This window comes from Pteropus medius, unplaced genomic scaffold (genome assembly GCF_902729225.1).
Source record: "Pteropus medius unplaced genomic scaffold, Ma_sr-lr_union100, whole genome shotgun sequence".
Taxonomy (NCBI): domain Eukaryota; kingdom Metazoa; phylum Chordata; class Mammalia; order Chiroptera; family Pteropodidae; genus Pteropus; species Pteropus medius.
Window position 1 is genome coordinate 9,229,643 of NW_024355990.1, and position 25,645 is coordinate 9,255,287.

Here is a 25,645-nt window from a genome sequence, read left to right on the forward strand (position 1 = left end):
AAAAAAAAAAGGATTGGAAGAGACAGACATATGTTACCTGCTCAATGAGAGACATTTAGAGTTGAGTAGGGGGGTCCCCTCTCTTCTCTGCAGAGAATTGCTTGTTACCAGGGCACAAAGTGGAATCAAACTTCAGGGAAATATTCAACATGTAATCCCATATTATTTAAATGCAAATCATAAAGCTGATGAATTTTTTTTTAGACTTCTTTTTTTTTTTGCCTTTGTAGAGAGACCTCGAGCACCAAACAAAATATCAAGATCCAAATTATGACCTGAATGCAGTTGACTTTCTAGTATGCCTAATAGTAAGAAGGTTTTTCTAACTCACTACCTATTTTTTTAAATAGCTATCACTTACTATAATAACTATTCAATCTTGTCTGAAATGTGCCAACTTTAAAAGTGTTTTTAATATAGTCTTAGAATAAACAAGTACATTCATACGCAATTCTAAATCCTAGAGTTAATTTTTATATGTATGAATGGATGGTATAAATCTATAAATTAAATTCAATATAAATTTAATATTTAATTAATTAAATTTAATATAAAATTAGTTTTATGTTTATCCTGTTCACTGCCCCCTCCAAATTTGAGACAGCTTGTACAAAATACAGATGCAGTATAACTTAAACCCTTTGAATTAGAGATTAAAAAGCAAAGGTTAAATAATGAAAATGAAAGGGGAAATGATTATGTTGATATATTTAGACTGAAGAAAGCTAATGTCTTTGAATATAAAGTGTCAGTAGTTTTCCAGACATAGGAGCAAATATTGAAAGATGTCCCTGCCCTCGTGGAGTTTATTGTTTGGTGAAAGGAGACAGATAATAAACTAAGTAAATAATATACACCATGTCAGATGGGTGGTCAGAGAAGGCCTGGCTGAGAAATAAAGATGTGAAGGAGGCAGGGGAGCAAGCTGTCAAGACAGCTTAGAGAAGAGCATCCCAGTGGGAGGGTCAGGAGAAACCCTGGCTTGTTGCAGGGTCGGCCAGAGGCCAGTCTGGTTGTAGCAGTGACCGAAGAGGAGAGTGGTACGAGAATGTCGCAGAAGGAGCAGGGTAAAGTGCAGGTCACTATAAGGACTTTTGCTTTGAGTTCCTGAGGAGTCATTGGAGGATTTTAAGCAAAGTGATATGGTAGGACTTAGTTTTGAAAGAGTAGCTCTACTAACTGTGTTGAAATAGACGTTTGGAGCAAAGAGAGAGGAGGGAGACCAGGTAGCAAGGCGTCACATATTATAATGAGAAATTCTAATGACCTGGGCCCAGGTCGGGGTAGCACAGGCAGGGGTGAGAACTAACTGGGTTCCAGATAATTTTGAAGGTAGAACAGGTAGAATTTGCCAGCAGACTGCATGTGAGTTGTAAGAAGGCAGAAGGAAGCAGGTTCCACTAAGCTGATTGTCACTGTCTCGCTGGATTTCTTCCCCGATTTGTAAAAATGATCCACATCTATTTCACCTAAAGACAAAAGGCCACCAGTTTAATTCAAATGTTTAAATACCTGTGAACTTACACCTAAATATAACTCTTGTTTTCCTTTGTTCCTAGCCTTACCTTCAGGCTTTGCTATTCATTTTTGTCCTAAGATGCATGGAAGTAAAGTGTGGGCAGAAAATCATGCAAAAGGATCCTGTTTTCAGGTAGGGATAAAGCTTAATTTCATACTTAATATGACATTTTAATATTCCTAGAGAGTGGCTGCACTATCGACCTGTTAATACAGATTTATCTCTACAGTGTAAACAGCATGCTGATTTTCATGAAGGTCAGCGGATTGTGGGCTTAGGGCCAGGACAGAAGACTCCCAGGCAGAGCTCCAACATTAACCAGCTAAGGAAAGCTTTCAGTCCCTCAAAAATTTAATGAGTACTCAGATATGCCATGCCCCCATCCAAGATGATTATCCATCTTAGAACAGATGGGATAAAACGGGCAGAGCAGCACAGTGCCTCACAAGCGGGGCCAGCAGCAAAAGATACCAAAGCAAATGTTGAGAGTAATTAGACAGGCTCAATGTGAACAGAGAAAATGTAGGCGACATGCTTTTTAAAGAAGCAGCAGTACTTGCCAGCAGACGCTAACTGAAAGAATGACGACGCCATTGAGAAATTCTGGCTACTGGAATGAGAATTCTTGGCAAAAGCACAGCAACACTCACGGGGCTACCCTCATCACCAGTTTAGTGAAAGGAAAGGACAGTGGTCAAATCACAGGGAGGCTGATTTTTTTTCTGTCCATCTTTGACAAATAGGGAAATCACACGCCACTCATTTCATTTTCTCCACAGAATTTCCCCTCCAAGGAGAGAGGCTCGGCCGAATCCAGAAGAACCTGTCGATGAAGATGAAGATGTCCAAGCAGAAAGAATAAGAACGGCAACCGCCCTGACCACTTCAAACATGGAGGAGGTAGAGAACCAAGTGGCAGAGTGCTTGTTAATGGAACTGTTCAGGATCCATCAAGAATAGAGGTCGATGTGCTGGTTTTCGTTTTAAAAGTTTGGAGTTTGGCACAACTTCGTAATTCTTAAATATGCAGGCACTTCTTTGGAGTGTCCTGGAAAATCGAAGAAGGCAAAACATAATGGTTCTATTTTCCTTTTGACAAAAATGAACTTCAATAAGTAGAGCTATAGTTTCAGAACCCAAAGTTTCAGGAGTTTAGAAATTTATGTGAGATACATTGTAAAATCCTAAATAGAGGTTAAGATTTGAAGGGTTATTCTTTTATTTGACTTATACGTTGTGACGTTGCTGTGAGATTAGATACTTCTAGGAAGGCAATGAGTTGGCTTCCATGAAATTACACTGTTTCTCTCACTCCATTTAGAAGCAGGAAACAGCAGTGAACGCATGTGACATTCGAAACAAGCAATAGGATTACCCTCAACTCAGAATGTGGTTTGGTTTATGACATAGGGCATCAAAGGTTCCAGCAGGGAGAACATAGGAATATAAAGTCTCTGAAGTTTAAAAGGAAAATCACGTTGTCATCTATTCCAGAAACCCATCGTAATTGCTAGCTGTCTACACAAAGAGTATGCAGGCCAGAAGAAAAATTGCTTTTCAAAGAGGAAGAAGAAAATAGCAGCAAGAAATATCTCCTTCTGTGTTAAGAAAGGTTAGGAAGAATCACCTTTTTATTCACCATTAATTTTACAAACACCCACTGAACATCTGTGTTACAGGCACTATCGTACCTGCTGAAGCATCCGTTCATTCTACAAATATTATTTGAGTGTTCCAAGGACTGTTTTAGGCTCTGAAAAAAATAATTACGAAAGAAATAAGCAAGTTTCCCTCCCCATGGATTTTATAGCCTAAGAGGGGTCAATAAACAAAAATAACTTATCAAAGAAGTTATTAGAGGTCACATAGGCAAGTCTTATGTGGAACATTCAAATATGCGAAATGAAGTGTGTGACTTGGGGCTGCATTCTCTTCGGGTTAGGGAAGGCTGCCCTTGAACATCGACAGTTAAGCCGTGACCCCGGTGATAGAGGGAGCCAACTAAGTGAGCATGAAGAGGAAAGAGCACCGCAGGCAGAGGAGGCAGTGGGGGGCCGCGGGGGGGCGGGGGGAGGGCGAGGAGTCAGAGAAGCCAGCAGCGCCAGATTGGGTACAGCTTTGTGAAATGCAGCAAAGAGTTTAGATTTTGTACCAAGTCGTTGGAATGCTACGGGAGGGTTTTTAGCCAGCGATTCATCACCATTTAATTCATATTTTGAAAAATATACACATTGGCTATCGTTTGTTCATAAATTTGGATTGTGGACTAGTTAAGAGGCTTTTATATCAGTTCAGAGGAAAGATCATGGTGGCTTAGACACAGGTGGTGGAATTTCGGATGGAGAAAAACGTCCCTGACTTCCCAAGTTTAGGAATCACTTATCTCTGTACTCAGCACATTAATCATCTACTACAGAAAACAACCTGGGCTCATTTTTCATTTAAAAAAGTAATCTGGAAAATAAAGGACAGATGTATTGACATCAAATCCGTAAGCTTTTCACTAACATTTTACATAATTGTAGGCATTAAATGACATGTTTTGGTGACATAGATTGCATATATGTTATAATTTTAAATGGCACTGAGGAGTTATTGAAGAAGATTATTGAAGGAACAGTTTTACATTAATCGATATTTCACTTCCGATATTGACAGTGATTCTCTTTCAGGTGAAATACTGGGATTGCTAGGACCCAATGGCGCTGGTAAAAGTTCATCTATTAGAATGATATCTGGAATCACGAAGCCAACAGCTGGAGAGGTAGGGAAAAATGAAGAAACAGTTTCCACTCCTAAAATAGAAATTTCATGATAAACATAGGTTATATCTTTGTCAGACTGTACTTTTAGTAGTTTAAATAGTTTTTAATAAGAAATATAAGAAGCAATTTTTATAATATTTCCTGATGCTCAAAAAATGTTGGCATTTATTAGCCGTATGCCAGTTTCTTGAATAATTGCACGATGGGAGACAAGACCACATGCATTTCTAAACCAGTTTACTTTCTTAGGTGGAATTGAAAGGATGTTGTTCAGTTTCGAATAATCAGGGAGACGGCATGGTCAAGTTCCTGGGGTACTGTCCTCAGGAGAACGCGCTGTGGCCCAGCCTGACGGTGAGGGAACATCTGGAGGTGTTTGCAGCTGTGAAAGGCCTGAGGAAAGCGGACGCCACGGTCGCCATTTCACGGTACAGAGAGGTCATGTGATTCCTTCGTGTCCAAAGGCAGGGAGGCTGTACGTTGATGATGAATTCACTAATAAAGAATAGACAGTAGAAGTGATGTCTCCACCTTTTCAGATGGTGTCAGTAGTAGAGCGGGGAAGGGGGACAAGAGCTGTTTCTTACATCCCTGATGGAAAGATCTTTAAAAAAATAATTGTGTAAAATAATTGACAAGTGAATGAATAATCATCCATTTCAGTTCCAAATTCGGAATTCTAGTTATTTTTAAAAATGTTTTATGAGACGAAAAATCTTTCAGGTCCCAAAATAAAGTGTTTTTATCCTTTGGTCGTTGGCATGACGAGTTTTGAGAACAGTAGCACCAAGCTTCCCTTTGATGCTGTTTCTCCTCTGTGCAATGACATTTTCCCTAAATCCTCTCTCAACCTGATCTTATCTTGTTTTCCATCAGATTGGTGGATTCTTTCAAACTGCATGAACAACTGAATGTTCCAGCGCAGAAATTAACGGCAGGAACCACTAGAAAGGTATGCATGGGGCGTGACATTATTCTGAGGGCAGACGTGGTGGTGGCAGCAAATATAGGGCTGTTTCTCTGCATTGCAGTTGAGTTTTGTGCTGAGCATCCTGGGAAATTCATCTATCCTCCTTCTGGATGAACCATCTACAACCATGGATCCAGCAGGACAGCAGCAGATGTGGTGAGAATTATAACTCTTAGAGCCAGAAGTATAAGCTTGATGTAAAAGTTGCATTTTTAAAGTGACCTTACAAGTCAAATGCATTGGTTCCCAGCTTAGTGGAGATAATCCATATTATTAGGAAAACAAATATTTAACAAATAGATTCTCTAATAATGCATCATATTCATGTGGTATTCGTATTTTTAAAAAGCAAAACAAAAAACCTCTAAGTATTTTGTTTTAGATCTCGCAATGTGGGCTGTGTTTTATTTTGTCTTTAATTATTGAGATGTCTCTGTTTCCTTAGAAATTACTGACACAATTTCCCCATTTTCTTTTTTCTCCCTTTTACCTAGTCTGTCAATTTTTTTATTCAGTTATTCTTAGTTTTTAAATTTGTTTTACTTTCATATCTAGGACTTTCCATTTGGACTTATAAAATCCTTCAGTCTGGTTTCATATTTGTGACTGTCCGATATTTTTCCAGCTTTTAAAAAGAACTTCGTTGTAGGAATCTTATACAAATGTAAAGAAATCATTTATGAACCCATTATGCCCATCATCTAGTTTTAACAGTTATCCATATAAGGTCAATCTTTCTTCATCTGTACCTCCACCCACCTCTTTTCTCCACTCCCTAATTATTTTGAAGCAAATACTAGGCAGCATGTCTTTTATGTGGAAATATTTCAGTTAGTTTCTACAAAAGATATAGAAGGTGTTTTTAAATAATGAGAATACCATTAGCACACCTAAAAATATTAAAAATTTTCCTTTATGTTATCAAAAAGCTAGTCAATAGTTACATTCCCCGTTTTGTTTTTGAATCGGGATCTAAATACGATTTATAAACTGTATTTTGTCTATAAAATTTCCCCTCCATCTCCTTTTTTCCTATGCTTTTTTTTTCTTAATGGTGCTGATTTTGGGCTCACTTCAGGCAGATGATCCAGACAGCCATTAAAAACACAGAGAAGGGGGCCCTCCTGACGACCCATTACCTGGCTGAGGCCGAGGCCATTTGTGACCGCCTCGCCATCATGGTATCTGGACGACTGAGGTGGGTAGCTTACCAGAGCCTGCACTTGACCTTCGACGTGAGATTCCCTGTGAAAAGGACACAATCACCATAGCAACTGGAGTTCTTCCTCTCAGCTCCCTCAGAGACGCCCTATCCTATACATTTGAAATTTGTGAATAACCTAAAAAATTTCAGGGACAATATTTGTTCCAACATGGCTTCCTTCTTGCCCACAGATGCATTGGCTCCATCCAGCACCTGAAAAGCAAACTTGGCAAGGATTACAATCTAGAACTAAAAGTGAAAGAAACTTCTCAAGTGAATTTGGTGCACACTGAGATTCTGAAGCTTTTCCCACAGGCTGCACAGCAGGAAAGGTAAAAGGATCTTTTGATCATGGAGAAACCTATTGGCTTTACCCACTCAGTGGTTCCTTTTCTGCACTATGAGAACGTTGGGGTGATTTGACTTCATAATAAAAGTTAGGGATCTTAAAAATTGACTTGTTGAATCTTCCAGATTATGTGATTTGGGAGCTACACAGGAAGCTGTGTTCCCCAGGGAAGCCTGGGAACACCCTACGTGGGTGTCCTCAGCCATCCAAGGCTGACCTCAGTTCTCAGGGGGGAGACTTGAGAAAGTTGCGGAGAAGGAATTTATGATGACTTGAACCCAAATGAGACTGCAGTCAAGCCTGTGGTACCCTCCCTGGGCCTCCCTGTAAATATTTAAAAGATGTAAATATTAATAATTTAAAAGAAATAACTATTTAAGGTTGATCCCGCACATAGAAACCAAATAGCAGCTGAGATAATCAGAGTCTTCCTTTAATGAAGTTTTCATGCTTCAAAATGGAGACTAGAAAGGTGTGTGTGTAATGTGTATGTGTGTGTGTGTGTGTGTGTGTATTATTGTGTGTATGCGACATTGCATATATGTATGTGTGTGTCTGTGTATATATGTGTGTTAATGGCAGAAAGGCAAAGAGGTTGAGCAGAAACTGAATTTGCAATTACTTGGGTGGATAAGTAACCCAAAGAAGCAGAACATAAAACTACTGTTTCCATTTTAGCACAGTATAAATATAATGGCATCATCTAACGAATGTACCAGGGCATATAATTTAGTCCTGTTCCTAGACCTTCGGCATCACAAATCCGAGAAACAGTTTTGATATAGGTGGGAAGATCATGAATGATAAGGCTGGGGGCAGGGGCTGGACCAAAGAGGGCCAGTCCTGCAGGGCTGGGCAGCTCCAGGGCCACCTGGGAGCATCAAACTTCCGTTCGGGAAGGAACTGAGAATAGGACATGAGGTCATACAGCCAGAAGTAGCACGTGGAAACAAGATGCCAAAAATCAGTCTTGGCTCTTCTCTCCTCAAGAGGTCAGAGAAGTTTTTAGTTAAAGCATTTCGAATTCCTCTACTATTATATCCCTCTCTCCCAAACTCATATCTCTCGTTCCTTAGCTTTCTGGTGACAAAGATGAGTATTAAATTAAGATTAGTCCCAACCTTATTTGAACTAATCAAAGGGATTAATTCAGAATATCTGAGTTCAACAAGAAAAAGGTTTACATAAACCAAGCATGAATTTAATTATGCTGGATTATTTCTTGGAGAACTATTTCCAACAGCCAGCTGCCAATGCCATTTTAAGAATTGTCCATTGATAAATTATTTCATTTATTTCATATGTAAGCCATACATTAACTTGCATTACTTTTATTTCAAAAAATTGTTGAAAGTACCAATATTTATTTTGATGGTCATTTTTCCCCCTTGAAACTCAGGGTCAAATATTACATTTTCCCATTCCCAGGTATTCTTCCTTCTTGACCTATAAACTGCCCGTGGCGGATGTTCACCCTCTTTCTCAGGCCTTTCACAAATTAGAGGCAGGTAAGAATGATCATTTTAAAATAAAACTTATAAAGAATTAATTCAGACTTAGGTCATAATTTAATGGGAGATAATCGTGTGATAAATGTTTAAAGATAGGCCCTGTAGGATATGATTTTAAGAATTCTAATGGTAGATAATGGTAGGATTTAATTCCAATTTTGGTTAATCCAACCCTCGGGAAACAGGTTAGTTTCCAGAGCAGCTGGAAGCTGCAGAAAACACAGCATTGTGCTCGACTAGGTTGACTGAATTCGTGACATTAAGCCTTTCGTCCCGTCTGCCTTGCTTACGTGGGCACAGTCCGTTCACACCAAGCGCCCTAAATTATAACGTCATCCTCTTCTTACCTATCCATCTGCTACCTGCTTTTCTCCCTCAGTTGATGCCCTTGCTTTTTATTTCAGTGATAAAATAAAGGCAACAGGAAACCTCCCTGCGTCTGTGCTGCGTGTTCCGCCTTCCTGTTAATGACACGTGAATTATCTGAGTCTTCCGCTAAGGCCATTCCCCGCATTTGTGCCTAACTCTTCTTGCCACTTGAAATGGCCCGTTTCCTCTTTTCGGCATCATTTTTCCACTTTTAACTGGGTCATTCCCAGCAGCAGACCATCACGGTGGAATTTCTGAACACAGCATGGTGGCCAAGAGCTCAGACTGCAGCACCAGCCTCTCTGGTTCCTATCCCTGCATTGCTGCTTACTAGCGAGGAGGCGTTGGACAAAGTTAATCACTCAATCCCTGCATGTCTAGTTGGCTCATCTCTAAAACAAAGGATGACATCCGTGCCCACTTGGCAGGGTTATTAGGAGGGTTCAGTGAGCTCATTTGTAAAGAAAGAGCCTAGAATGGCGCCTGGCTCATGGTGCTTGAGGTCATATAAATCTCTGGCTTCACCTTCCACTCTCGACGCCCAGACTTCCAGGCTCATCCTAAATGCTATCAGACATGCACAGTCCTGCCTCAGGACTTTGCACGTGCTACTCCTTCTTCCCGGAAGTCTCTTTCCTGAATATCCAAGCTGCTTCCTCACTGCTTTCAGGTTTCTGCTCGGTTATTATCTTGTTACTGTAGCCGTCTTGTCAAAGAGCACCCAGCACTTCCTGTTTTCCTTACCTGATTTCCTTTTTCTCCGTAGTAGCTATCGTCATTTACTTTGGTATATATTTAAGTGCTTACTTATTTGATGCCCGTATTCTTCCCACTAGAATGCAAACTACACAAAGGCAGGAGTTTTTCGATTTGCTGTTTCTTTACAGCTGTTTCTTTACAGCTCCCTGGCACCTCAGGGTGGCTCCCCCACTTAGAACATTCTCAGTGTGTAACTAGTGAACTGCAGACACATGAATATGTAAAGCTGGTGGCCACTCTTGTGTAGACTCCTGCTGGGGAAGCCCACCAGAGAGCTGGTACGGAATGTGGACTGGCTGGAGCACAATCACACGGAAGTCCCTTTAAAGGGAATGGAGTGAGATCGAAGTCTTCCTCACGTGCCAGAATGTATCAGTCAGTTATACAGTTCCTCAGGAACTTATATATCTCCCCAAAACACATATACTAAGTAATGAAACACATATCGTCAAAATGTGATATGACAAAGTTCTAAAATCAAGGTCGGTTCGATATGTATTTAACTCACTGACTTTTCATTATTTCATTCTTCTAGCAAGTGTTTATTCAGCTCTGTATGCTATCTATATTAATGAGTTGCATTTTTATCTTGTATGACTTTAAAAAAATTCTTGGTAATAAATTGTAAGCATCTACTACTAGTCCTTTTTTTTTCCCCCCAGTAAAACATAACTTTAACCTGGAAGAATACAGCCTCTCTCAGTGCACATTGGAGAAGGTGAGTCAACTTTGATGGTTTTGTGTCATCTCTGTAAATTTTACGTGAAAGTGACAAGTATTTTTCCTGTTTATTTGGAAGACAACAACTTGATAATTTTTTTCCTTCTTTTCTGTCTCTTGTCTAGGTATTCGTAGAGCTTTCTAAGGAGCAGGAGGCGGGAGATTTTGATGAAGAGGTTAATACAACCATGAAATGGAAACTCCTCTCTCATTCAGACGACCCATAAAACCTCAGGCCTAATCATTTCTCGTTGATGTCATATAAGCTTACGTTATATGTGATAATGTGCATTATGTATAATTTTAAAAATTGTTAACATCAATATTAGATATATTTTGTATATTTTAGTCAATAAATGAATAAATTTTAAATTATTCTCCCCCTCACATCTATTTATTTATTTACTTACTTACTTACTTACTTACTTATTTATTTATGCGAGGCACCCTTGGTTGACTTCACAGATTGCAAGGACCTTGTCAGCTTACAATCCTTTATTTTTTGTTTTTTACGCCTACAGCACCTGGTCTTCTTAGGTGGTTTCCCACCCAAGTACTAACCAGGCCCAACCCTGCTTAGCTTCCAAGATCAGATGGGATCTGGCTTGTTCAGGGTGGCATGGCCATAGACTTCCTCCCCTCAAATTTAGGGGTGATAGAACATCTGTGATAAAAGCACTACAGAGTATTAATGAAGTTATTGAAGAGCTAGGCATTGGGTGTTGAGGAAGTAAAACTACAAATTTGGAACTTTTTTGAAGCACGATTCTTAAAATATGACATTTACTAAAAAATTCCCTTGGTGAAGTATGCAAGGGATGTCTTCCACAGCCAGAAGCTCTGCGATTGCTAACACTATTTTGTGATAACATCAGGCTCATAAGTTTGCTTTAACTCCCAAATACAACCCAAGAGTCTTCCTCTGAAAGCTTTTCAGAAATCTTCTTGAAATTCCCAGGGTTAGGAGACCCTTGGCTCACAAATGAACAAGCGCATGCATTGGAAAAGCAGTTCGAATACACCTTTTGAAAATGGAGTCATAGCAGCATTTTTTTCAGATTTTTTATATTTTGAATATGTTAAATTAAGTTTAACATATTAACAGGGATTGACAGGGGGTGCTAATCCCTCATCACCATTTACAGTTATTTATCTTATATAAGTGTATGCATGTGTGTGTATACACACACACACACACACACACATACACATGCACACAGGCTCACATACGTCTTTTGTAATCATTTTTAAAATTTTGTCAGCTTTACATATTTTTTTCCTTAAGCAATAGATATTTCATTTTGACTATCACCAGAAAAAAATTTTGAAAACCAAGCAGTATTCCTGCTGCTTTTTTGGTGATATGTTCTATAACTTTAAAAAAATTGTTATGCTCACTGAAGGAAATTTGTATAATGGGGAAAAATACAGAAATTGAATAAAGTTGAATAAGAGAATGACTATAATTTCTCCATACCAAAAATATTTAACTATTTTCATCTTTCTTTATTGCATTCTTTATAGAGTTAGAATCATTATTGTACATATAATTTCCTAATTAGATATATGTGCATATTTGCTGATATGATATTGAAATTGTTTTACTTTACTTTTAAACTTACAGTGAGATTGAAGCTTCATATGTTTGCATTTCATTTTGTGTTATTTGTATTCTTTATTCATTTATTTTTGTGCTTTAATCTTTTTTCTTATCTATTTTATAAGGTTTTAATACAATTAAATATTTTATCTGTATATTTTACATACATCTTAATTATATCTGGAGCATTCCAAAATCTATGATAAATGATCTATAGTTTATTATTTATTTAGGAGTCTTTAGTGTCCTATAAAAGTGAACTCATAGTGAGAGTCGAATTTATTTAAATTACTTCTAAAACTCAAGCAACAAATCTTCCTATGGGGACTGAGCAACCCAATAGGAAGTAGCAACCAGAAATGCAAGGGTGGAAGAAGAGAGAAGTCAGAATAGTTCCTCGCTTGTCCTCTGTCTTGGTTCTAGAGCTCTGTCAGCAGGTGTGCCCTTCCAGCACCTTCCTCCACTTACCCCGCCTGCTTCTGGCCCCCTTCACACCAGTGACTCCAGGAGCGGCTCACTATCACCTCGTCCATGCTCAGCTCCCAGCAATTTATCGAAATTACCACGTAAGTGTTCGTTCCTATCAGCTAATGGCTCTAGGTAAGCTGAGGTAAGTCTGCTCCAGGTAAGCTGATCTTGGCTGTGGTTGTGGTTCTCTGTAGTCACTTGTATGAAAGAAATACATATGTCTCTGCTCCTGGTTCCTTGTACTATTTCGTCTTTGTCCCTGATTCCTGACACACAGCTCCTAAAACCCTTGTCATTTCCTGAGAAATAGGAGCATCTGACACAGAGCTCCTAAATCTCTTGGAATTTGTTGGGTGATAGGAATAACTTTTGTTCTAATGAGATGCCTCTGGTGGCTCCTGGAACAGGGCCAGTCACCAGGATGACCAAGGCAAGATTAGAAACCTGATACTCTTAGCTTCACTTCCCATTCTCAGAGAGGAGAGAAGAGTTGAACATTGAGTTAATATCTCATCATGCCTACTTGATGGTCTCCATAAAATATCAAAAGTACTGGATTCAGAGAGCTTCTGGGTTGGTGAACATGTTCATGTGCTGGGGGTAGGGGTGCATCCTAACTCCACAGGTACAAAGGCTCTTGTGTTTGAGACCTTTCTGGACCTCACCCTACATATCTCTTTATCTGGTTATCCGTCTGAATCCTTTATCATACCCTTTATTACATAATAAACCAAGGCCATATGCATATGTGTTGATAAAATGGTCAGGTTAGAGTGTGAGGGGAAGGACTTTTCTGGGTCTCCTTGACATAAGAGCCCAGTGCACTATGATTTGAAACCTGCTGGTGAAGCCTTAATGGCAGCTAAATTTAGATTGAGAGGGTATGGAGATGCAAAAGTTGATGGGGTTAGGGAGAAAGATGAGATGAAAGTTGGGATTTTTGAACAAAGTTTACATGAGGTGGTCAGATCTCCTTTACCTGAATGTACTACTGGAATGGATCTTATATCAGACTAGAGATTGCTTCCCTTACCTAATACTATAAACAGAAGGCACGAAAGTCTGCCCTTTGGCCAGTCCTAATTTGACACATGAAATGGGAACCAATAGAACCGCCCAAACTCACACAGAAAATTTAAAACAATATATAACATAGCAGGCCCTCAATTAATATAGTTTTGTTCAATGTCATTATAACATTGTTGAGATGCTATAGAAACTTCACTCTTGTGTGTATCGATTAGCCTATGGTAAAACTGGTTTCATTATAGTCCTTTCATTTAAAGTCTCAGGACCTATCAACAACTTACTATATTGAGGACTTACTGTACCTGGTATGAAAAAGAGATTACCACTTTAATTATCGACATGTTAAAAGCTGAAGCACTGAGTGCTGGTGCCAGTGAATTATCTGAATAGTAACCCTCTGTGACCCATAAAAGAGGCTTAAAGCTCATGGAGACTAACGGTAGACTGTTGAAGCTTAAATAAAGGGACCACCCATAGCCTCAGCAGTTCTGGACATGGTTTCAACCGCACCAAAAAAAAAAAAAAAATACAGCATGCTAAAGAAGACTTGTGCTCAGTTACTGTTTTTTCAAACACTTTCTTCTCTATTGTCTTGAAAAGGAAGCCAGCTGAGATATTCTGCAAGCCACCAAAAATAACCTGCTTTCACTACCCTTCCTTAGGACCATCCAAGGAGTCTGACTTTTGCTTAGTTTATTTTGATTTGGGGAAACGCATATTCCACATCTGGGAATGACACCAGCTCTTATATGTAAGAAAGCCATATTTGAGTGGGAACTTGAATAAACACAGGCCATTGTCTGAATTACAAAAACAGTAGGTCTCTCAATGCCTTTGTAAGCTCGTTATTCCAGATCTCAGGACTGTGGTTTGCCCTGAAACCTCAGTCTCCGATGGTTCCAAGTACGTCATCGATTTTCAGTTTGCTTCGCTTTTTCTTGTTGTTGAGAAGAGAGAGATGCCGAGCCCTTCACGTGCCAGAGGTGAAGGAACCGGATTTTGAATTGTGTCGATTTCTAATGAATTCAAACTTAACCCATTAGAAATCAGCTAGTGGGCACCATATTAGAGAGTGAACTTTTAAAAGTTCCTCAGTATTTCTTTCCTCTTTCTGAACTCCAAGATTTCTAGGAACCTTAGCTCTGATCACACCTCTTTCTTCTCTCATATAATTGCTGTTTGATATTTTAGTTCCCACGTCGTGTTTAATACACAAAACAGTCATTGTCATCATACTTTACATGGTCAATATTTATTTAGTTTACCAATACATTTATTAATTTCCATCACCCAAGAACTACCTTTTGGGTTCAACTTCCTTCTTCCTGAGGGATATTTATTAGTAGTTCTTTCAGAGTTATCTATAAAAGAGAAACCTGTATTTTGTTTAAAGATGTGACTATTTTATCCTTGTATGTGGATTACATTTTAGCTGGTTCATCAATCAGCCTTTGCCAAACCACTCCAAAATTCACAGGCTTAAACTAGCAATCATTTTAGCTTTGTCTTCTTGCTTCGTTTCTGGCATCTGGATGTTTATATATTTTTTAAAATTTGATCTCTATTTTTGTTATATTTTATTCAACCACTTTTTTGAGGGAGCAATCAGATCAGCACTGTCTGACAATTGGTAGAAATCTTGTGATTGTCTTTTAAAATCACACTGTGTGCTATTTTTTAAAATATTTATTTTTTTATGGTGAAATTGGTTAATGAAATCCAATAAGTTTCAGTGGTACACTTTAACAATAAGGCACATATATATATTTACACTGCATGTTTACCTCCTATAGTTAGATTTCTTTCTGTCACCATATATTTGACCCCTCTTTACCCTGTCTATCTCCCTCCTCCCTCCACCCCCTACTCTCTGGTAACGACTAATCTATAGTCCATGTCCATGAGTCTCTGTTTGTTTGTCCTGTTCATTTGTTGCTTTTAGGTTTATATCCCACATATAAGTGATATCATGTGATTTTCAACTTTTTCTGTCTGGCTTATTTTGCTTAATATGATTATCTCAAAGTCTATCCATGTTGTTGCAAATGGCAGTGTTTTATCTCTTCTTATGGCTGAGTAATATTTCATTGTATATATGTACCACATCTTCTTTAGCCAGTCATCCATCGTAGGACACTTCGCTTGCTTGCATGTCCTGGCCACTGTGAATAATGCTGCTGTGAACATCGGTGTGCAAATATCTTTTTGGATATGGCTTTTCAAGTCTTTGGGGTAAATACCCAGTAGAGGGATTGCTGGGTCATATGGTAGATCGATTCTTAGTCACTGTGTGCTATTTTGGTGCAAATGATCAATTGACAGGTAACTAACCCAACATCTTGTTCAGCTTTTTAAGTTTTACACAAAGTGAACCAGAAAACTTGCAAAAAATTACTCCTGGAATGGGTGTAGAAGAGTAATAGTTGTATATTGTAAATAAGACTTCTAGGTGATAGGATACAATTTTGTTTGAAGTTCTCATTGGATAGTTTACAAAAAGGCTGAGCATCTGAGCTTATATAATAGCAAATAATTTCTATGAAGAAAAAAGCTCATGCAAAATTTAAGATATATAGATTCAATCAAATATCTGAAAAACAAAGAAAAGATTAGTAACCAAAAATATGGTGACGATTCAATGACAGTATTGCTTAGTTCTTTCAAGCCCAATGGGCTGTGTGCCACATCTGTAAATCCACCCCTAGCTTGTAATGATGTCCTTATAATTGATGATGATGTTCAAGGAGCTCCAGACTTAACAGTTAGGCTTATATAAAGCAAGGAAAAGGGAGAAACCTGTGTAGACGCAATGACTTGACTTCATAAATTTTAAATTGGTGAATATAAGTAACAATATTAAGCCATATTTCATTATGCATTAGGCAAATTGCCTTTTGTAAAAAGAATGCAATAGTAAAAATGTCACAAAATTTGACAATACATATGTCAACTTTTTGAATTGCCATTTTTGTCATTGTGCCTGCCACTCATGCTGATGCTAGTTTGAGTAACTCAACCCATTTGATAACTATGCTTTTTCTTTCTTGCTCATTTTAAGCATATTTGAGTCTGTAAGTAATTCAGCATTTATCACTTTTGGTAGCCATTGATACTTTTATTGATCCACCAATGATTTTAGTCAGCAATAAATGACTTTTGAAAATATGATTTTATCAGAGACGAATGTCTCAGATTTTCCCTTTGTTTTAAGGAGAACCACCTACCTCAGCAGAGCTTTCAGCGGGACTGGAGTGTTCCTCACCTGCCTAAGGTAAATAAAAGCCTTTCATTCTCCTGCCAGCTATTTCCAGACTTCTAACATTCTCCTCAGTGGCCAAGCATGACTGTTGGTCTGTCCTTAGAATTCACTTCCTACTTCACAGAAAAATATCTTAACTCTTGGAGGTCAAATCTTTACTTCATGTTGTCATATTTCAAAATTTTCTCAGTTCTCACTTTCATCTCTTGTGTGTGTGTGTGTGTGTGTGAGAGAGAGAGAGAGAGAGACAAAGAAACTCTCCTTCTCTATTTTAAGGCTGTCTTTCGTGTGGTTCTGGTCCAATCCCTTCTTATTCCCCTAACCAAAAAAAAAAAAAAAAGCAATATTCCATCTGTTATTTAATTTCTCTTGTATTTTTGTTATTTTTATTTTCCTTCCTCTTCTAAAAACAAACAAACAAACAAACGAAAAACCTACCCTTGACCAAAACAACTCATTTTGGCTACCACCCAACCATAACTTTTATTTCATAACCAGGCTTCTAGAAAAAATAAATGATTTTTTTCTGACTTTTGTTTTTGTTTTGTTTTGTTTTGTTTCCCTACCTCACAGTCAACATTATACCTTTAAAATTCAAAATAAATGTTTTGAGCAACTTTCACATCCCAGACTCCATGGAGTGCACAGAGGTCAAGTTTCTGTAGTATGTCCTCAGTAGTTTACAATCTATGGTGGGAGAGAGATGATAATTAGTTCAAAATATAGTGAGGTGCATACTATGCTAGCAATAACTATAGTGTGCTATGGGAGACCCTGGAAGCCACATCTGAACCACAAGGAAGGAAAGCCAGGGAGGTCATTAGAGAGGAGAGGTCAGACCTGAGCCCTGCAGGACAAGTAAGGATTAGGCAGACAGATATTGTCATCACATGAAAGCCAGTTGAGAGGAGGGGTTGATTCCAGGAGAGCAGATGGAGGTAAATGAGAGCGTGGTGCATTCATTTAATCATATCTAAATACGACTGGAGTTGGAGGAAGTGTTAAAGCAAAGGAAACCTGGAGAGAGAAGCAAGGCCCAGATGATAAAACGTCTTCTGTGTTTCTGCAGAGAATCCAGGATACTGTGGGGGCGGCAATGAGAATGACATTATAAAAGTTATATGTTGGCAAGATCGTTTGTACCTGGTGTGCAAATGGATTGTTTTCCAGTGTCAAGATGGTATGTAAGTGAAAAGTAAGACAAGGACAATAGATTTCAATTACCTGATAAACTTCCAGGGAAAGAATAGAAAGATTAGAAGGAAGGCAGTATTTGACCAAAGTGTTAGCTGAAAATTTCTCAGAACTTAAAAAACAACAAGTTTTTTGATCGCAAGTGACCACAAAGTGCCATGTAGAACAAAGAAAAAAACAAAAACAAAAGCTACACCAAAGCACATTGTCATGAAATTTCATGTACTTCTGGTTAAAGAAAAAAATCCTAAAATATCCTAGTGGAAAAATAAAATACCTCAAACTAATGAGAATCAAAGTTATATAAGCATTCTTCTCATCAACACTAGAAGCGAGAAGGAAGTAACATTATTTTTAAAGTGAATGCTTTAGGGCACTTTCAGTCAGGGTCAAAAACAAAAACAAAAACCTGGAATAACAGAGTAACAGAAATATAGGTGGAGAAAACGGACAGATTTATTAGTCAGATAATTTATCAGTTATATTAAAATATGCTTGACGTTACAAGTAATCAAAGAAATATATGCTAAGTAATCAAGGTGGTAGTAATTTTTATCAATTTTTCAATCAATTAGATTAGTAATTATAATTTCCAGTTTGGGCAAGACGACGGAGTGTAATCACTAGGATTTATTGAGCGCTCACTCATTGCTTGGTACTGTGCTAAATACTATATGTGTATTTTTTCTTTAATCCCTACACTACTCCCAAATTCTAAATTTTTAAATCCTGAATGACCCTGTTGGAGACTCTGTATCTTACAGGTGAGGAAACTGAGGCTTCCAAGATAGGTCTCTTACCCTTACTAGCAAAGCTAGAAGGGAGTAGAGCTAAGGTTTCAGGGCCAAATATGCTGACACACTTAACTTATAAGGGATGGGATGAAGGCACATACATAGCACATCACGGAAGGAAAATAGGTAGAAATATAGTTTTGTTTTTTTTTACATTGCCAGAGTAACATACGTTCAGATATATTTGTCAACATTTAAGGGCGATCACCAGTAAAATAAAATACCAGAAAGTTCTAACTTTCCAGATGAGAGGAAGAGAAAAGGACTGCGGAAACCTTAAAAAGAAAAAAAGGAACAGAGAAAAAACATGATCAGTGTGGAAATGGAGAAATGAAAGACCACAGGAAAAACTTAATTTAGAAACTATAAAATCAGATGACTGGATGAAGTGGATTGGTTATCCTAGGGACCTACATTCTGTCATGGAAAGTAAAAGATTTGCAGACTAGGTGAAAAAAAGAAAATTATACTGTTTCGAGCAACGTCCTGTATAAGCAGATAATAGAGGTTGTCCAAAATATACCTGAGAAATGCAACTGCAAATAAAAATGTACACATCACACAAAGGATGTTTCAAGTCCCCCCCACCCCAAAAAATAACAAAACCATAAAACAGAATCAAATAGAATTTATTTGTTATATTTTTAAGGAACAAAGAGCAATTTGGGGGAAGTATCTGATAAAACCTAAATGCAGGCAGTGCAGCTGGGTCTGAGAAAGGATGAGAAGCAAATCTCATCCTTTTCTCATCCAGAAAAATCTCTGGGTACTGAGCAGACATTCTCAGCTTCCCTCTCTACCCGGCTGCTCAGCCCCTGTATTCTCTTTACAAATCAGGTGGTTGTGTTTGCATGCACGGTGTCAAAGGCTGCACACAAGCCCCGTGGTGCCAAGTACTCGGGGCAGTAGCCAGCAAGGAATCCAAGAGAAATGTTCTAGCCTGATGCAAAGCCCATCACATGAAATCTACATGGCTGCTGGCACCGGAGAACATTGCTGCAAAATACATGAAGCTAAGGCAAGGAGAATTGTAAATGTGTGCACGTAAAGTGAGAACCATTCAAGGAACAGATATACAGAGAGCATTTATTTGAGCTCATAGACTGATGATGATGGTCATGGTTTTAACCCAGGTTCTGCTACTCACCAGCCGTGTGAATTTAAACTTTCTGGGTCTCATTTTCTCATCTGTAGAATGGGGGTGATTACAATGGAGCCTACCTCATGAGATTGTTATGTAAATGTGTTAATGCTTGAGCGTGACCTGCACACAGTAAGTGCCATCCATGGCTGCTAAGTAAGTACATTACACTGCAAAATCGGTGCCATTCCACTTTTGAAATCCCCCAAAGACTATTTCTTTTTAAATGGCAAGCTGACACTAAAGTTTATCTAGAAGAGCGAAGACATATGACTTCTTTAAGAAAATGCTGACAAAGAAGATTAATGAGGGTGGGCTTGCTTTGCACTAGTGGGGCCGAGTTTATGGGAGAGCAATTTAATATAAAATCACGTATACTCTCAAGACCTACAGGCTTGTTATTTCTGCAACAAGTCCCAGAAAACACATAAGTCTCTCTGTAGGTAACCACTGGGTTTTCGTATGTCCTCTTTTCCATATTGTTAAGAAACATTTTTTAACAGGTAAGAGCTGCCTTTCTTTTTTTGAGCACTTTACGTAAGTCGAAGACAAGGCAGTTCCAAAACTTCTTGTAATCGTGACGTTTGTCTTTAGCTTGCAGTCAGTACAGCTTGCTGTACACGTGAAGGGAGAGGCCAACATATCGAAGGAAAAGAAAGGGGTCTGGAAACCGATTTAGGGCCAGAACACATGAGCTCTATCGTGGATACAAAGTTCTGGGGAAAAAAGTGACTGAAAATATTTTCTAACTTATATATTCCCTGTGAACAAAGCACCGGTGATGTTAGGAAATGTGATGGTTTTGTACGTTCTACAGAAAACAGCAAACAGACAGAAACAATCAGAAGTCTTTCTTTTCTTTTCTTTCTTTTTTTTTAGGTTTGACCATCTCATGCATTAACGAGTTCAATCTGCTTCTACTCTGTTTGCTGAGCAATTTGTGGACTCGTATAATGAACAAAAGAGGAAACGTGATTGAATGAATATTGAGGGGATGGGACATAGGTAAGGAAGCTTTCACACGATTTGCATGGACGATGGGACACAGATGAGTCTGTTTGATTTAAGAATTGCAGAGCCCACTGTTTCCCCTCCAGTTACATGTTCAGGAAGTAATTATAATGCAGAGGAACTTAGTCTTACTGACTGCAAGCTAAAGACAAGCGTCACGATTACAAGAAGTTTTGGAACTGCCTTGTCTTCAACTTACGTAAAGTGCTCAAAAAAAGAAAGGCAGCTCTTTCTTACCTGTTAAAAAATGTTTCTTAACAATATGGAAAAGAGGACATACGAAAACCCAGTGGTTACCTACAGAGAGACTTACGTGTTTTCTGGGACTTGTTGCAGAAATAACAAGCCTGTGGGTCTTGAGAGTATACGTGATTTTTATATTAAATTCCTCTAAAGGTACACCTATTTTGCACCCCGAAAAAGATGCTGTGGTTAGTGGGCATGCCATGCAACTGAGATGCAGATGAAAATTCAGAGTTCATTTTGTCACCCTGAAAAAAACACAGTGTTTCATTGCCATCTTTCTAGATCCGGGTTTTAAGAACTAAATTTCAGTGGAAGGTTTTCAGTTACTTTCCGTCCTCATTGGTATACTTCCAGCTACCTTTTTTTTTTAAATCTCCCCCTAACCCCCACCATGTCTCTCTGTTCTGTTCTTCTCTGAACTGTCTCTTTATTTACCTTTCTTTAAAAAATTGTTTTTGGGGGTTAACTCTCCCATTAGGGTCTTGCATGAAAAAACGAATTGAGAAAGACTAAATTCTTTTTGGTTTGATAGTTCCTAATGTTTTGATATGTCCAGCCAGCCATCTGCAACTACACACTCCCTGCTGAGGAATTGGCGGGGAGACAAAGGAACAAAAAACTGTAAAGAAGTCACCATGTGATGTGAGCACAGAGTTTTTGGCAGCCCAGCTGAATTAAGACCATAATCCTTTTCGGAAATCAGTCTAAAACGGAACTATTCACAATAAACAAGAAATTAAAAGCATGATGTAGTAGTGACCCAAAACGAACGTGAATTCTTCTCCGGGACGGGCAGAGACCTGTGGGTGAACTGTTTCTAGATTCTTGTTTCAGCTTTCCTGAGAGTAAGTTAACCTCTAAAATCGTGGTGGTTTTGCATTTGGGAATCTAACATACAACTTCAAACAGAAATGCCAAACCTTTGGATGGAAACTGTGAAATGCAGTAAGTTATTAAGGAGTCGTTTCGGTTTTTGAAATTATCTGAGTGTTTTGTATTGTATAGCTAAAAGATCAGTTGGAGAACTAAGAATTTTGTTGTTGTTGTTTTTACCCCATGACTAAGTATATTTGGACAAATAGCATATATTATCTGATAGGCTATTGGATAAATTGAAAGGAATATAACTTTATGTTGCCTTTTTGTAAGTCTGAGCTATTTGCCAAGTTATTAGAATTACTTATTCTTTGTTCTTTTTCAATTTTACTGCCAAAGGATTTGTAAGCGTTGAGGGGGGAAACACAATTTTCTGAGTTTTGAATTGTTTTAACTGGCTTGAGAATATTTTAACCAAGAAAACTTAGGACAATACTTTTTTATTGACCATTTTCATCAAACTAAATATATAAGGATTTTTATCTAATTTATTGCACATGTATGTATTCTCTGAATACTAGTAATTCTATCTGATGGGAAGTGACTGGATTTTTATAGCCAAGTTATTATTTCTAGATTTCCTATTCAGAGCAATTTAAGCTAGTTAGATGTTTTGTACTAGTGTGGTGAATAGTATTTTTCTCCTGCTATTTACATCAGGATGTACAGGGGGGAAAGAATCAGTCTTAACAGTTAGAAACAAATAGCCACAATTATGACAATTAGATCATGTTCATTATTCTTCATTCATAAGTGATTTCCAGCACATTCACTAATCCACAGAAAGAAAAAAAGAGTAGGCACACCCAGGCAGCATAGTTAACCCCTTCAGACACCACGGTTGCCCACGACATTGATTTCCTCCTTTGAAATGTCGCAGTTGGTTTCAGTTCGGTTCTCTGGGCTGTCACAGCCTGCTCTGATGCATTATTATCAAGAGCTCATCCACAAAGCTTCTGAATCCTTTTGTTCATTCCTAGACAATTTTTAAACAAAACGCATGCCCTCCTGTCTCCTATAGATGAGCACATCACAGAAGGAACCTCCAGCAACTATTTCCATCCTTAAGCCCCTGCCATAGACGACATCTGAATTTCCTTCTGTCTTGTTCCCAATCCTCATGTGGTATCAGACTCCTTTCGTGCTCCCGTATTAGTTTTCTGTTGCTGCTGTAACAAATGACCACGCACTTAAAGGCTTAAAATGAAATAGACTTACCGTCTTCCAGTTTGAGGGGTAAGAAGTGTGATGTGGGTCTCACTGGACTAAAATCAAGGTGTTGGCAGGGCTGTGTTCCTTTCTGGAGGAGGTAGGGGAGGATCTATTTTGTTGCCTTTACAGCTTCTAGGGGCTGCCCCTACTCCTTGGCTCATGCCCTTTTCCTCCATCTTCAAAGCCAGCAATGGGTTGAGTCCTTATGACTTCCCATCACTCTGACCTCCTCTTCTGCCTCCCTCTCCTTCCTGTTTTAACCATCAGGGTCCAGTGGACCCTTTTTTCTTTCACTTTTTTTTCCATTTTATTTTATTATTAGTTTTAAGAATACAGTACATTGCTTAGACATGAATATAATTTATGAAACAATCTCCCTGATTACTCTATCTTCCCTCTGGCTCTACACACAGGCATTACATTACTGCTGACTGCACTCCCTATGCCGTGCTCCCCATCCCCATGACCATCTATCAACTACTAATTTGTACTTCTTTAACCCATCACTCTATTCTCCCAGCACCACCCCATCTCTGGCCATCACCAGATTGTCCTCTGTATTCGTGAGTCTGTTTTCGATTAGTTTTTTTTCTCTTAGATTCTGCATATAAGTGAAATAATATGGCATTTATCTTTCTCTGTCTAACTTATTTCACTCAGCATAATAACCTCTAGGTCCATCTATGTCATCGCAAATGGTAGGATTTCATTTTTTTTAATGGCTGGACAATAGTCCATTGTATATATGAACCATGATTTTTTTATCCAGTCATCCGTTGATGAGCATTTAGGTTGCTTCCATATCTTGGCCATTGTAAATTGTGCTGCCATGAACATAGATATGCATGGATCTTTACGAATTATTGTTTTGGTTTTATTTGGATAAATACCCAGAAGTGCAATTGCTGGGTCAAAAAGTAGATCCACTTTTAACTTTCTGAGGAAACTCCAGACTGTTTTCCAGAGTGGCTGTACCAATTTGCAGTCCTACCAACAGTGTATGAGGGTTCCCGTCCCTCCATATCCTCACCAATACTTTCTGTTCTTTGGTTTATTAATGATAGCCATTTTGACAGTTGTGAAGTGATATCTCATTGTGGTTCTAATTTGCATTTCTCTGACGATTAGTGACCTCAAGCATCTTTTCATATGTCTACTGGCCATCTGTATTTCCTCTTTGGAGAAATATCTATTCAGGTCTTCTGCTCATTTTTTAATTGCATTGTTTGTTTTTTTGTTGTTGAGTTGTATGAGTTCTTTATATATTATGAATATTAACCTTTTCTCAGATGTATCATACCCAAATATCTTCTCCCATTCAGTAGACTCTCTTTTTGTTTTGTTAATGGTTTCCTTTGCTGTGCAAAATCTTTTTAGTGCAAAAACTTTTTAGTTTGTTTATTTTTTCTTTTGTTTCCCTTGCCCGAGAAGGTATATCTAAAAAGAAATTACTAGTAGCAATATCAGAGAGATTACTGCCTATGGTTTCTTCTAGAAGTTTTATTGTTTCAGGTCTTCCATTGAAGTCTTTAATCTATTTTGAGTCTAATCTTGTATACGGTGTAAGAAGGTAGTCCAGTTCATTTTTCGCATGTAGCTGTCCAGTTTTCCCAACACCATTTATCGAACAGACTGTCTTTACCCCATTATATATTCTCGCCTCCTTTGTCATATGTTAAATGAGCGTATAGATGTGGATTTATTTCTGCGCTCTCTATTCTGTTCCATTGAGTACTGTATCTGTTTTTACACCAGTACCATGCTGTTTTGATTACTGTAGACTTGTGGTATAGTTTAATATCAGGTAGTGTGATACCTTCAATTTTATTCTTCTTTCTCAACATTGCCATGACTATTCAGGATCTTTTATGGTTTCATAGAAATTTTAGGGTTATTCGTTCTAGCTCTCTGAAAAAATGCCATTGGTATTTTGATATAATTGGGATTACACTGAATCTACAGATTGCTTTTGGGTAGTATGGCCACTTTAATGATGTTGATTCTTCCTACCCATGAGCACTGTATATGCTTCCATTTATTTGTATCTTCTTCAATTTCTTTTTTTTTTTGATGACAATTTTCTGAGAACAGGTCTTTTACCTCCTTGGTTAATTTGAATCCTAAGTATTTTATTATTCTCAATGCTATTGTAAACAAAATTATGTTCTTAATTTCTCTTTCTGGGAGTTCATCATTGGTGTATAAAAATGCAACTGACTTCCAAATATTAATTTTGTATCCTGCTACTGAATTGAATTCATTGGGAAGCTCTTTTTCTCACTTTCTATTTTAATTGAAAGCCTTGCTGGGTAGAGTATTTGCGATGGTAGATTCTTGTTTTTTACAACTTCGAATATTTCTTGCCCGTCTCTTTTGACCTGTGAAGTTTCTGTTAAACATCAGCAGACATTCTCATGAGAATACCCTTCTAAGTAAGTAGCTGCCTTTCTCTTGCTGCTTTTAAGATTCTCTCTTTGTCTTTGACCTTTGGTATTTTAATTATGTTGTGTCTTGGTGTGGATCTGTTTGAATTCTTCTTGTTTGGGACTTTTTGTGCGTCCTGGACTTGTATGTCTAATTCCTTTGCCAGGTAGGGAAGTTTGCTGTCATTGTTTCTTCAAATAGATTCTCAATCCCTTGCTCTCTCTC

General features: G+C 38.2%; 2 protein-coding genes and 1 pseudogene across 6 annotated transcripts in view; 2 read left to right on the forward strand and 1 right to left on the reverse strand.

Moving 5' to 3' along the window:
- Positions 1–10,544, forward strand: part of ABCA6 (ATP binding cassette subfamily A member 6) — a 51,939-nt gene extending 41,395 nt beyond the window's left edge. For all 4 annotated transcript variants that reach the window (XM_039859213.1, XM_039859211.1, XM_039859212.1 and 1 more), the window contains 13 exons: positions 231–308; positions 1,560–1,651; positions 2,299–2,419; positions 3,014–3,131; positions 4,192–4,283; positions 4,534–4,712; positions 5,161–5,236; positions 5,316–5,410; positions 6,333–6,452; positions 6,650–6,790; positions 8,236–8,315; positions 10,109–10,164; positions 10,292–10,544. In XM_039859213.1, coding sequence (XP_039715147.1) covers positions 231–308; positions 1,560–1,651; positions 2,299–2,419; positions 3,014–3,131; positions 4,192–4,283; positions 4,534–4,712; positions 5,161–5,236; positions 5,316–5,410; positions 6,333–6,452; positions 6,650–6,790; positions 8,236–8,315; positions 10,109–10,164; positions 10,292–10,393 — 1,350 coding nt within the window. In that variant the 3' untranslated portion in view covers positions 10,394–10,544. The remainder of the gene's footprint in view (positions 1–230; positions 309–1,559; positions 1,652–2,298; positions 2,420–3,013; positions 3,132–4,191; positions 4,284–4,533; positions 4,713–5,160; positions 5,237–5,315; positions 5,411–6,332; positions 6,453–6,649; positions 6,791–8,235; positions 8,316–10,108; positions 10,165–10,291) is intronic.
- Positions 10,545–10,678: 134 nt separating this feature from the next.
- LOC120600499 (uncharacterized) lies at positions 10,679–10,797 on the reverse strand (annotated as a pseudogene).
- Positions 10,798–21,489: 10,692 nt separating this feature from the next.
- The window catches only part of ABCA9 (ATP binding cassette subfamily A member 9), a 65,135-nt gene continuing 60,979 nt past the window's right edge, over positions 21,490–25,645 (forward strand). For both annotated transcript variants that reach the window (XR_005652026.1, XM_039859110.1), the window contains exon 1: positions 21,490–21,753. The gene's annotated coding sequence lies outside the window, so the exon portion shown is untranslated. The remainder of the gene's footprint in view (positions 21,754–25,645) is intronic.